Source organism: Rhinichthys klamathensis, unplaced genomic scaffold, assembly GCF_029890125.1.
Source record: "Rhinichthys klamathensis goyatoka isolate OS25496 unplaced genomic scaffold, OSU_Roscu_1.1 h1tg000069l_1, whole genome shotgun sequence".
In the NCBI taxonomy this organism is placed as follows: domain Eukaryota; kingdom Metazoa; phylum Chordata; class Actinopteri; order Cypriniformes; family Leuciscidae; genus Rhinichthys; species Rhinichthys klamathensis.
In genome coordinates, this window is record NW_026606612.1 from 1,320,252 (window position 1) to 1,333,640 (window position 13,389).

The 13,389-nt window shown below is 36.1% G+C and overlaps 1 protein-coding gene across 1 annotated transcript; it reads right to left on the reverse strand.

Annotated features, from left to right (window-relative positions):
* Positions 1-32: 32 nt before the first annotated feature.
* dnaja1 (DnaJ heat shock protein family (Hsp40) member A1) lies at positions 33-13,124 on the reverse strand. The gene is made up of 9 exons (XM_056250495.1): positions 13,012-13,124; positions 12,466-12,619; positions 9,832-10,012; positions 8,583-8,687; positions 7,938-8,165; positions 5,612-5,726; positions 5,222-5,337; positions 2,391-2,491; positions 33-509 (listed from the first exon to the last, which is right to left on the reverse strand). The coding sequence occupies exons 2-9, from the start codon at positions 12,595-12,597 to the stop codon at positions 288-290; spliced, it is 1,200 nt and encodes a 399-aa protein (XP_056106470.1). The 5' UTR covers positions 12,598-12,619; positions 13,012-13,124; the 3' UTR covers positions 33-287.
* Positions 13,125-13,389: the final 265 nt, after the last annotated feature.

The window sequence follows — 13,389 nt, forward strand, 5'->3', positions numbered from 1 at the left end:
CCGAATGCCCCTTCTATTTTCGTAATTGCTACACAAATTTCCATACTCTCCCCTCAGTTGAAACTATATGGTAACCGTCTCACTACTCATTTTACACATCCCCTAAATTTATTTGCACAAAATTTGGGATGAGGAGATGACAAAAGAGGTTGGCACTAAGAGCAGAGGTCTTATTTTAGGCACAGAACTAGATGAGAGGTAATGAAATTTTCCTCTTGGTCCTTTTGTATGTGTGTGTGTTCCAGCAGAGGTGGCATTTGTTGTGGAAGGGAAGGGAACAGGAATCTCTATGAGGTTTGGCATTGCACTCCTCCAGAAGGGTGAAACTCTTCCTCTTCTATATGGTAATGACTGCGTTCATGGGTCGGATCACAGTCTTCAAGGTCAGCATAGATATAGAGGTCATCATCCATGCCGTCAGGCTCAATATTTGCCTGTTTTTCAGGTAGATACCTTTCTAACTCCTTCAGTTTGTTTAATGGGAGGAAGTTCTCTTCAGGGAAGACAACCTTAAGAAGAAAAGTATTGCAATTACCCAATGAACAAATCAAACAAAAGTAATTGAAAAAGCTCACACAAATATTTCAAGTGGTTTCCCCAAATTTAACTGGAAATGCCACTTTTAAAGACTTCTGCAGCCTCAAAATTATTAAACCCCTTCATGGCAAGCATCTTTAGTACTCGGTAGAACACCCTTTTGCTGTTATGACCGGCTGTAAACGAGATGTACAAACAGACACCAGCTTCTGACAGCGTTTCTGAGGAATTTAGCCCATTACTCATGAGCAATGGTCTCCAGTTCAGTAATATTCTTGGGTTTGCATGCTGTAACCTCCTTCTTCAAATCCCACCAGAGATTTTCTATGGGGTTTCTAAAGTTTGTTTTCTTCTGAAAAGTTGAGATGTTTTCCACCGATCACGTCGCTTCTATTATGAGCGTCCTTGCCGCGCGCCTACATTTGAAATAACGAATTTGCACGTGAATAAAACAAGATATGCGATACGCTATTATGTATGGAAGACTAGGAATGGAGGATTTGTTGTGACACCTAATAAACCGAATGAATAAGGAATAGCAAATCAATTTAATTAAAACATAAAAATGTAAATGAATAAATCATTTTAAAATGGACAAATAAGTAGACATTTAAAATTGTTGTGCAATTCTTGTTTTATGTTAAATGTTTGAATATTCATGTTAAATGTGAAAATGTTAAATAAAATGGAACAATAAATTAAAAAATAGTAGGCCTATATTAAAAATAAATAGACATATGAGACATATTTATTCACATGTTTAAAACATAGTTTAATAATTCCAACATTTAGGCAGTTTTTTGTCTTTATCCATTTGAACATCTTGTTAGAATATGCTATTATAAACTCATAGGGGCAACACATGAACTTCCGACTCTCTCCCATGCCACTCAAAGTAGTTATAAAATGGGCTCAAGATAGGCCTAAAATACCTTGGTATCAGCTTGTTTTCATCAATGGTATATTTAATACAATTACAATTAATTTGGTTTGTCATGATTAATTTGTGTTCATAATCAGTAAAAAAAATTAAATCTTCAAACAAGAATAAACACATATGAACAATTACATTATTATTGTATTATTAATTATTTTTAACTATCTTGAAACTATTCAAGCAGGGTTTCGCGCTCAGATGTGACGGCGGAATAAATACATTACCAAAATGTGATTACAGAATATATTTAAATTATCCATCAAATTGTCTTTTTCTCCTTACAGTCTTGCGAGTTAACAATAATGCCTGACCAGTAAATTACTTGGTGAACAAAGAAAACATTAGTTAATGCCTAAAAATGTAAAAGTTTTACTTAATGGAATTTAGTTTAATTCACTTAAAAATTCGTGAACGGGAACATGATTTATTGAAAATATATAAGTGGTTCTTAAATCAAAACTTTTTCAATGGCTGCTTGGTAAATTTCCATTCCTCCGCTGTGTGATTCTAGCCACCACTGGATTGTTGTCAGCATGAAACACATTTGAGCATGTGAATGCTGATTCTTGTCAGCGCTTGAGCGCTGGTCTATGACTATGACTGGAAAAATGATAAGAGTCGTTGCAAAAGAAACGATACATAGCTTACATGTCGCATTAAACTAGCAGATTTTAGAATGTTGTAGGCAATTATTTTGCAAGTAATTACATGATTAATCTTGTCTTGCCTGGATCTTTGGTGTAAACTCGTGAACAAGACCATGAACACCTGAACACCCCCTTTCAAAAATCTTGCATTCCAACTTTCCGTTGTTCGGTACCGCCCCCGTTGAGACCACTACCTTACATATACATTGTATGCATGTATGTATGCAAGTTTTAGGAATTTGTGAACATATTCAATAATCGGTACTCACATTGAAAAGAATGATGAGCTTCCCTTTCTCAAATGGCCGACGGTGCAGAGGCATCCCCTCATTCAGAACACATTTCTTATCTCCAGGTCTAATCAGCTCTCCTATTAATGCAACAAAGAAAGACAATACATTTGCTTTACACATCTATAGTTTATATAACAGTTATATCTACTCTGCTATTAAGATTAATTTAACAACTAGCCAAGCTTCCAGTTGGTAGTTTTTACTCTCCAAATGGCTCAGGAATGAATTGGGAAAGATTGATATCAGAACCAGTTAATCCAAAACAAGGTAGACTAGCTTGAGCACTGCACAAGTTGGATGTCTGGTAATATACAAGGTCAACAAGACACTAAGGATGCCTATTAGAAACCCTGGAGAAGGCAATAGCAAAAGTGACCATATGTTACGCCATCTGCCAAGGTGACATACTATTAGCCCTGGGATCCTCCCTGAGCTAGAGCATCACTAAGAGTGTATATGGCTACAGGTTTGAGACAGAAACTTCCATCAGCCACCATCATGCTGCAGTATATGCCATCCCTCACTGGTCCACCAGCACTAGGGGTTGAACGACTTTAGATTTTTTGAAGTCGACTGTAATGACATCAAAGTCGAGTCGACTAGTCGCTGATGTCATTCATAAAAATGAAAGAGATGGGACTGCTTTGCAACATGCCACAATTTGCAATTTATTAGCATAAATACAGATGCTGACAGACAGCTCATAATGGGGCTGTTTACACCTGGCCACTTCATGCATTTTCTCAGATCGGATAGCTATCTGATTTATCAAAACGATTCCATTTACACCTAGTCTTATAAATGTGTTTTCGCAATACGGATATAAAACCGATCTTCAAACCCCGCGCTATATGCAGATTTAACGGAGTAAGAGTGGCGCAATAAGAGTGGCAACAGCCCTGGCAAGATCATTCTGTTTCTTTACTTTTAATGAAGATGATTGTGTGTTAAGCGTCTGCGACTTTCACTTTGATTTGCGATAGTGCACGTTGGCTTGATGAATAGATGCTCAGCTGCGGTGATGCGTGTTGCCATAGCTTTGTCATATAATGACTATAACATGACATATAGCCTATAACACGCTCTCACACATTTATTTTTAGCATTGTTGGAAGGAGTCCAATTTACATATGTGGTTTCAACAACCAATGCATTTACACTTGACAAGTTTTGTCTGGAATACGGGCGGCCCAGACCTCCTCCTGAAGTGGTTTGAGCGATCGGATTTAAACCCGTCTCGAATGCGTTTCGGAGGGCATTTACACCGGGGGCCTATACCATGAAGCCGGTTTAGGTGGCAAGCCAGGTATGTTTCAGTTTAGTTTGCGCCAACCCTGGGTTTTAGGCACCATAAAAGTGGTTTGGCTTTTAGCAGTGTTCATCGCCATAGTAATAGTAACTACCTCTCCACGGCTAAATTGGCCCGGGGCAGGTTATGTTCCAGGTAAGAGGTTGCAAACCGAACTTGGACCAATCAGCTGTGAGCAAAGTGACATATGTCTGATGCGATGAAGTCACTCCACCTGTTTCTACTCCAAATTAAAGGTCACTACATAGCAAATGATTTTTAAAGACGAAATCGTCTGGCTTTTAGTAACGCTGATTAAGATATTATTTATCGATCACACAAGTACAATTTTAGTTTATCTATTATTATTACACACAGTTTAAAGAAATAAATATATAAAAGGTAAAATAAATACGCTTTAGAATCAATAGATAAAGCTATAAAATGACTACATGTGAGGTTAAATGTTCAATTCTCTCTAAACCTTTATCAAATGTATAAACTAACTTCACAACTTTTACTTGCATTGATATAACAAGACTTTTTCTTTTAGTTGTTGTTTCATAGACAACTATTTTCTTCTTGCTGTGTAAATTTATTTAAATTCTTAATATTTTTCAATCTCATAAAATTCTGCAGAAGAGAGAAGTGAATCGCGCTGCTTCTCTCACGAGAAATGAATCGCAGTTTCACTCTTTCTCAGCATGCGATTGGCTGTTCGCTACTGATTTCACACCTAAACTATGGATCAAAGCCTGAGTTGATAGAAAGTTGATGATCAGCATCATGGTACTAACAAAGCCTGGTTGGATTGGTTTGGTTTTGTCAACTCGAAACTAATCCTGTAACACCCTGAGTTTGTTCAACTACCATCATGATACAGGTCCCTGGTCTTTTCACGATTGGACAGCTATCAGATCACAGAAACACATGAAGTGGCCAGGTGTGAACAGCCAGGTGTTACATCATCATATAGGATGAAAAGAAAAAAGAAAAGGAAAAAAAAGCTATAAATTCACATCTGCGCGTTAGTGATGCGCAGATCCAAGTAATACAAAATAATATTCCAATTAATTGCGGGTGAATTAGAGATAAATCATGAATGTTTAAAAAAAAAATGAACAAAATGTTTTAATAATTTTAATAAAGAGACTGAACTCTCATTTCCCGGTAAAACACAATGAGTGTGCGTCATGCTTTTACTTTTGTTTTCAACAATATCTAGTGTTAAGTTAGTGAAGTATTTCCACACACTTGATGTACCACTGCTGCTTTCTTGCGGCAATGACGCTCTGGGCTCGTCATCTGTTGTCGTCTGCAACGTGGCCATGTTCATATCAATCATAGTGTCACTCTCACATGATCAACACGACTAGTCGACATCAAGCTTAAAGCGTCACGGCATTGAATTAAGGTCGACTAATCGGTTCAACCCCTAACCAGCAGCACTGACTCACAATAGTGCTGATGATATGGAAACCTGAATGTAATGCTGGAATATGTATGCAGGATGGTTTACCTGGATGGGATGTGATGAGTAGAGTTCTGTTATCCATTGTCTTAATGGGTTTTTGAAAACCGCATAATGACTCTACCAACTGCACCTCCATGTTCATGACAAGGTCCTCTCTTTGTCTGAGAAGAGAAATGTTAAGTATATACATTTTTATGCTTAACACATAATATCTACATGTTCACTCCCTCATTTACCTTCTCTACTGTAAAAGGCTGCATCATATACAAAACACAGAGGAAGCATGTCACCAATATTGTGCTGCCCTCTACAGGATACTACAATCAATGACATGCCTCTGAAAATAATCAGTAGTAACATTAAACTTTATTACCAGAATTATTTGCCATAAAATAAAAAACAAAACCGATTACATAAGGCACAGAGTGATTTTACCTGGTGAAAACCAAGTGGGCTTTCTGATCTAAGACAATGATGATGTCTCCAGGTTCAAGGCCTGGTTCCTGGTCCCCCTCTCCATGGAACACTATTTTCTGTCCATCTTTCATACCTGCAATAACACATAATTAAGCATAAACAAAAGCAACCGGCTGCAGAAGCAGGGTTTCTGCAGGGTTTAGTCAGTCAAATTTAAGACCTTTTAAGACCTTTTTATGACCAATATGATTTAAATTTATGACCTACTCGAATTACGAAAAATAACTTCCTTTCAAAAGTCTTTTTTTTATTGACTTTCATTAAAAGTAATAAGTTTAATTATTTAAAGGTTCCATTTTCTTAAGAGTAACAAACTGAAGGCTCCCTTTTCCTAAGTATCAATAACACAGGAACAACACAACACTTATCACGATAATATATCAGTCAATATCGATAATTATGACGATAAATGTCAATTCTTTATTTCTTTGAACTTTGAAGGCAGATTTTTGTTCCCAACTGAAAGTTAGTTTTAACTTTTAGTTTTACGGCTCTGTAATCACGTGGTGTTGCACACAACCCCACAAAATGCATATCATTTGATAGAAACCAGAGCGTTAATTGTGGTTTTAAACTACTCTTTATTGTCAAAACATATCATGACAAACACTTGCCAAACAGGTGAACATTTCACAAATCTGAGGTAGAACATTCAAACATTTGTATTTTTTCCTTAACAAAAATAATATCTTTATTTCAAAATTAATTTCTTAGTTTCTGCATGTGCTAATGGGGGATATTGTTTCAAGTCTTGAAACAGGTTTGTGTTGCCTGACTTTGATGGCACGTATCTTTATGAAATGTATGAAAAACAGTAGGCTATAGCCTAAATACATAAATACTGTAATTATATTCCATTAGTCCTTTAATACATTGTCTACATTAATAATATAATACAATTCAATATGTATCCCACATTTCATGGTGCAGTTAATATTACTAGGCTAACGTTACAGTAAAACCATGGTAAAGGATGTAAATGTGTAGATGGAAAAGCTTTCTGACTGTATAGTTGCGCACAGTGTTTCTCCTGTTCGTCAGCGCTGTTTCATCTGCCTTTAAACTGGTTTAAATCACTGAGACATTTGTGTTCTTCGCTGAATTCAAGTGCTTCTCACTGGATCTCGTGATCGAGACTGATCAAAGTTAACCATAGACCGTAAAAGAACGCGTCTGCTCTAGTGAGCTTGATCGCGCTAGTACGCTGCCGTTTGGACTTTGAGCCGAGCGGATAAACGCTCCGTGAGGCGCGCGCGGTTCAAATGAGTTTCGTTCCGCTTTTGGCACATAAACATGATCTAACATTTATCGAACTCTTGATATCGTTTTATAGAGAAAACATTATATCGCGATAATGAATGAATGAGCATATCAATTTAAGACGTGGCTAAATGTAATTTATGACCTTGTATGGAAAAACCGGACGTTTTTATGGCCTAAAATTCTTATTATTAAATTTAAGACGTTTTATGACTTTTTATGACCCCGCGGAAACCCTGAGAAAACAAGTGTTTTGGAGTGAACTGTGCTTTTCTTATTGCTTCCTATTATTTTATAGTGCAGTCAATCGATAACATTTTTTTAACTAATCACACATTTTTCTGCAATTAATTGCGAACCTAACATTACAGTTTTAAATATATTTTTATTTTGTAATACTTTCACAATGAATCTCCAAAATAATGTAGAAACAACATAAAGACAGTATATCTTAAATATGTGTTTAATTACATATTTTACTAAGTACTATGAATGAAGGACAGTATCATTGATGTCTCTATTACACAAATTATTTTTTCCAATTTTAGCCATTAATTATAGCCATTCAACATTACAGTAAAATTAAAAGCACCTTATTTTAAGTGGACTTAAAACAATCTTCACTGTCACATTTAGCTGTGCCCTTCAATATATCAGGGCTCAACACAAAGGTTTTTTCTACTGGTCCAGGTGGACTGGTTCAGATTCAAACACAGCAGTCTTCACTGCATAAATTATTAATTGAATATAGATTAATCCTTATTAAAGCTACAAAAGTGATTCAGTCAAGAGCAGTCATTGATTTCCTCTTTGTCTTTTGTTCTTTGATTAACATTAATGACAGAAATCACAGCAGCAGGTTTATTAGGCTGCTGTCACTTTAAGACCTGATGCACATGACGCGGATCTGACACACATCCTATGTTCTCACAACTCTATATGTTCATTTAAGACTTTTTAACTCATTTAAGATTGTGCTTACGAGGATACTTAACGTGTTATTTTTGACAGCCCTAATTATTACCTTTATCAATGTGCACCTCCAGAATCTTCTTCTGTCGTAGTATCTTGCGACCAGCACATGTTTTGCAGCGGTCGCGGTGACCAAGTCGCTGACCTTGCCCCTGGCAGCCGGTGCAGACTGTTGATATCTGCTGTACCATGCCAGGTGCTAAGTGATGAAGTCTGACCTGGACACCGACCCCACGGCACAATGGACACACTTCTATTACTCCTTTACGGCCTCCACGACCTGTAGTAAAACATCCAGTAAAAAACTATTCAAAAAGAAAATCCAACTATTAAAATACTACCAGAAAAAACAAGGCAGTATAATTGTAATACAATACACTAGCATTCAAAAGTTTGAAGTCAGATCATTTAAAATAAAATAAAATAAAAGAATACTTTTATTTAGAAAGGATGCATTAAATTGATCTAAGTGACAGTAAACACCTTTATATTGTTAAAAATGTATATATCTATGTTCTATATCTAATAATGCTGCTCTCTTGAACTTTCTATTCATAAAAGAATCATGAAAAAAGTATCAGTTTCCACAAAAATATTAAGCAGCACAACCGTTTTCAACTGTAATTATGATATTGAAAACATCATGTGACACTAAAGACTGGAATAATAACATTATTCTCATAAAACTCATTATTACCTTCGCACTTGTCACAGATTAGGTTCTTCTGGACAGCAAGTTTCCTGGTGGCTCCATTATAAAGGTCCTCCAAAGACACTGTCAACTGATGCACCACATTCTTTCCTGTGTCAGGAACAACAAAAGATCTCTAAAAGACTTTGGCTGGCTAATTTGTAGATTACTCCAAGTGCAAAGTATTTATGTGAGCCTATTAGAACATTTGATCTCATCTAGAAGTGTAGACATTTTTTTGTGAAAAAATTAAATTCAAACCTGGATGTTTTATGATTTTTAAAATGTAAACAAATGTAAATGTAAACTAAAACAAAGAAGAGAACAAGATAAGAAATATTTATTCTGTACTATTTTAGGTTACTAATAACTAGAGTTGTAAATTGAAAATCGATTCCAATTCTGGAATCGGATACTTGTTATAAAATTAAAATTGATTCCACTTATCGATTCCTGTGTGTGCATGTCAATGTAATTTTCAAACCATTCAAGCCAAAGACACGAAAGAGAACTAAATTCGGCATTCGAATACTGAATTAAAACTTTATCGCGTCTTCTTGCGCTTGAACGGAGAAATACACACAAAATTATGTAAAAATATCCTCGTAAACAAAGTCGGATATGTCTCTAGTGAACGTTAACAGTTGAGAAAGAAAAAGCATATGTAACTGTATCAGTATATTGCATTCGTGCATTGTCTTAAAGTGACAGCAGCCTAATGTTCCTGCTGCTGTCTGTGTTATAACTGCTAAAAAGAAAATCACTGATCGTGATTGAATAACTTTTGTAACTTTAATATGGATTCATCTATAATTTATATAAAAAACTATGCCGTGTTATTTTACATTTGATTTCAATTACTGAACTTTGTTCAGTTGTACTTATTTGTGCTATTGCTAAATTGCTTATTTGTTCTTATTGCATTACAGACTGTAAACTTGTCTCTAATAATGTTTAAAATTTATATTAGTCTAGTTTATTAGTTAGTTGTTCTTTAGGCTGCTGATTTTTGTTCAAGGTATTCAGCTGCAACAGAATGTTTTGCAAAAAGACACAGAATAAATATGTTTGATATCTAAATGTTTGATTTTATTTACCATATTGGAATCAGAACTGGGAATCGATAAGAATTGGAATCGATAACCATAATCGGATTTGGATTCGCTAAAATTTAAAAGATACCCAAGGAATAACTTGGATGATCAGGTTTCGCACAAATTGTGGAGTTTGTAGCCTAAAGAGAAACATGACTTACCTCTCCTCTCCCTGTGCATGTGTCCCCCACCTCCAAAGAACAAGTCAAAAATGTCCATGGGGGAGCCAAAACTTGGGCCTCCACTTCCTCCCTCCTTAATCGCCTTCTCACCTCCTCTGTCATACACTTCTCTCTTCTTGGCATCTGACAAAACCTCATATGCCTGGGAGATCTGTTTGAACTGAAGACAGAGAATAGTGAAAGTCCAAACTCACGTTTCAAGCTTTGAGAGCACCCAAAGATCTCTCAACTGCTATATATATATATATATATATATATATATGATTCCAAATTATAAAATCACACATATATAAGGGAACTGACATTCAATTGACAAAATCTTTTCCAAGTAAATATATATATATACATATATACATATAAGGGCTGTCAAACGATTAATCGCATCCGAAATAAAAGTTTGTGTTTACATAATATATGTGTGTGTGTGTTGTGTATAAGTACATGCATGACATACATGTGTATAGAGGGAATGCATTAACGTCACTTCCCCGCCGGAACACGCCCCCCTCAGCGGGACTGAGTGGCAGAAGAGCTGCTGCGTGACTGGAGTTAATAGGGGAAACTGCGTTAACGCGAGTAAAACAAACTATTATCAGTTTAAACTAAAAGTTGGACTCGATATAGTGTTCCTTACAACTTATCAAAGATCCAGTGATCCATGGATATTGACATGCAGCCCGGAATCGTGTTTCCTGACATTTATATGTGCCTGATATCGACGCCGGGGAAATAAATGAAGAAAATTTGCCTGTAAACGTTTTATATAAATACAATATAGATAGGTCTAAATCCGAGTGATCACTTACATTAATGTTATACTGTATATCATCATATCGTCCAGCCCTAAAACTTGTATAGTTTTTTGTCAGTGTTTATTTAAAAACATCCAATTATGCAGAATATAGTCTGTTCTGTAGCTTTTTGCAGTCTGTAAAAATATACAGTACCTCAGATTTCTGGTCAAATCTAGTTGTACAGTCAATCGCAAAGCTCTTTCCCGTTTTAGATGTGTTTTGTGTGATTTTCACGGCATTCACGCTGAAAACAAATGCTGCCGCTCAGTCTTTTTGCCACTTGTGGGCGTGACCGCATTCACTCCGGCCGACGGTGACGTCATGCGCATACCCTCTATTTAAGAAATATTTGCATGTATAAACTGTATATAGACTGAATGTAGCCTATATATAATGTATATTTTATATAAATATAAACATTTTATATATAAATAACATCTTTTTCTTAAAGCTGCAGTCCGGCATTTTTCCTCTTTGTCGCCATCTCTGTTCGAAATCTGCAATTGCAGTCATTCGCGGAATTATCAACTTTACGTGGGTTGTAGTTCAACACCCTCGACACGGCACAGCGCGGATGAACACAGTGTTTGAGGAGAGTGTGCAGCTGTCAGTCACCGCGCCGATGTGGATATTGTCATTCAGAATCACAGATTATTCTTTTTGGAAGTATGACCAACATAAGAATTTTCACCGGGAAATGTCATCTGAACTAGTAAGAAACATTCACTTTTGTTCTGGTTCTGACATTGCAGTAAATCGCGCTGATTAAATCTAACAATTGCTTATAAGTTATCATTTCACGCAAAACCGTGCAAAGTAGCTATACTATGTTCTCTAATTGTTAATGTTAACAACGTCAGCAAGCATTGCGTGACTACATCATGTATTGTCCTTCCGATATTATCCTTGTTTTCGCATGGGTCCGGTTGCAGTCTCTTTTTTTCTGTAGCCACTCCGAAGTCCAAACGAAGTCTTTTGCATTTTACAGCGGGTGAGTCTCTAGTTGTCACTGATGATGATTGTCGTTTGAACCTTTCTGGATCCGCCATCAAATTGATAAGTTTAATTATATCAAGTGCTGTGAGAAAAGGCTATAAATCTCTACCTCCAACATCCTCACACGCAATATAGCTTATACTAGCCGAGACTCCTTCTTTATGTGTACAGATGTGACGTAATGACGCAAAGACATGCTTGAATCTCCCGCGGAAATCCACCAGTACCACTAAAATTAAAAACATTATTACAAGCTTACCGTTTTGCATCGAGCTAAGGCAAGCAGATAGTTTTGAACACTGGCTGGTTATGTATTTTATCAAATATGTATTTTGGGTAATTTTTAACCCCAAAAAAGCTACAGACAGCAGCTTTAAATATATACATGTGTGCATTTATATACAACATAATTATACACAGTACACACACATATATTATGTTAACACAAACTTTTATTTCGGATGCGATTTATCGTGATTAATCGTTTGACAGCCCTAATATATATATATATATATATATATAGATAGAGAGAGAGAGAGAGAGAGAGAGAGAGAGAGAGAGAGAGAGAGAGAGAGAGAGAGAGAGATCATAATTACAGACAGAGCATTATTTATTTGGGCACAAGAAGCGCTTAAAATATTTTCATTTAGGAAATGTAAAATAAAATGTGGCCTTGTATGGTACACATTTGTATAGTAGTTTATTTGGGGCACTTTATTTGACAGCAGTACAGAAGAATCTGCAAAGCTATCTTCTCAAGAAACTGTAATATGGAATAATGTAGACAGTAACTTAATGATACAAAAAAGAGAGACAAACTTACCCTTTCTCCCTCTGTTGGGTTTTTATCTGGGTGATATTTCAGTGCCAGTTTACGATAGGCCTTTTTCAGCTCTTCAGAGCTAGCATTAGGCTTTACACCCAGCATATCATAAAAACCAGTCTCTTTCACCATAGTTGCCCTCAAACAGGTTAATCTGGTCAAAAGAAACATTTAAAAAATACACTGAAGAAAATGACACTTGTGACTGTTCAACAATTAATTCATGACTATTATTAGTGTTAGAGTTAATCTAAACCTTGCCCATATTTTCAGTCTCGTAATATCAACAGTACTGGTTATTAGAAAGCAATTAAACTAAATTAAAATCACCATAACATTCACAAAGAATTAACTTGACCAAGCGCTTTAAAACAATTGATTTTAGACCTTTGCTGTGTCGATAGAATTTTCAAAACCATGCGAAATTAAATGTCAAGCCACGAGGTGTAAGCTTGCTACTAAAAGCCAGGATTTTGTAGAAAAACAAGCAAAGACGAAAATCACGTGACTCGTGCAATAACATTATTTTAATAAATCGCCTTATACCGTGAAATATGGTGAAATCACTTCTCGTCTTATGCCTCCGTGTACTAAACAAGAGACTTCCAGAATCTTCCAGCAACGCTCTACATCTTCTTCTTGTGAAGCGTTATTGAACTTTGATTGCAGTGCGACCTATTTCTGCCACCTACTGTACATAGTGACGTATGACAGGCAATGACGAGGAACTTCTTCTTTCTTCTTTTCGTTTTATGGCCGTTCACTCCTTTGTAGTATTACCGCCACCTACTGTTTACCTTGCGCACTTGAGTAATGGATCTGATAAAAAAAAAAAAAAAAAAAACCTTTACCATTCCAGAGTAGGGGAGACCGGGGACGGTTGTAACACTTTTTTCTTCAGCACCTAAAACGACCTTTTTTTTT

Coding starts and splice junctions, on each gene's coding strand:
- dnaja1 (XM_056250495.1), bottom strand. CDS start 12,597: ATGGTGAAAGAGACTGGTTTTTATGATATGCTGGGTGTAAAGCCTAAT. Junction 10,013..12,465: donor ACCCAACAGAGGGAGAAAGG/GTAAGTTTGTCT, acceptor CTCTGTCTTCAG/TTCAAACAGATCTCCCAGGC. Junction 510..2,390: donor AGCTCATCATTCTTTTCAAT/GTGAGTACCGAT, acceptor TTTCTTCTTAAG/GTTGTCTTCCCTGAAGAGAA.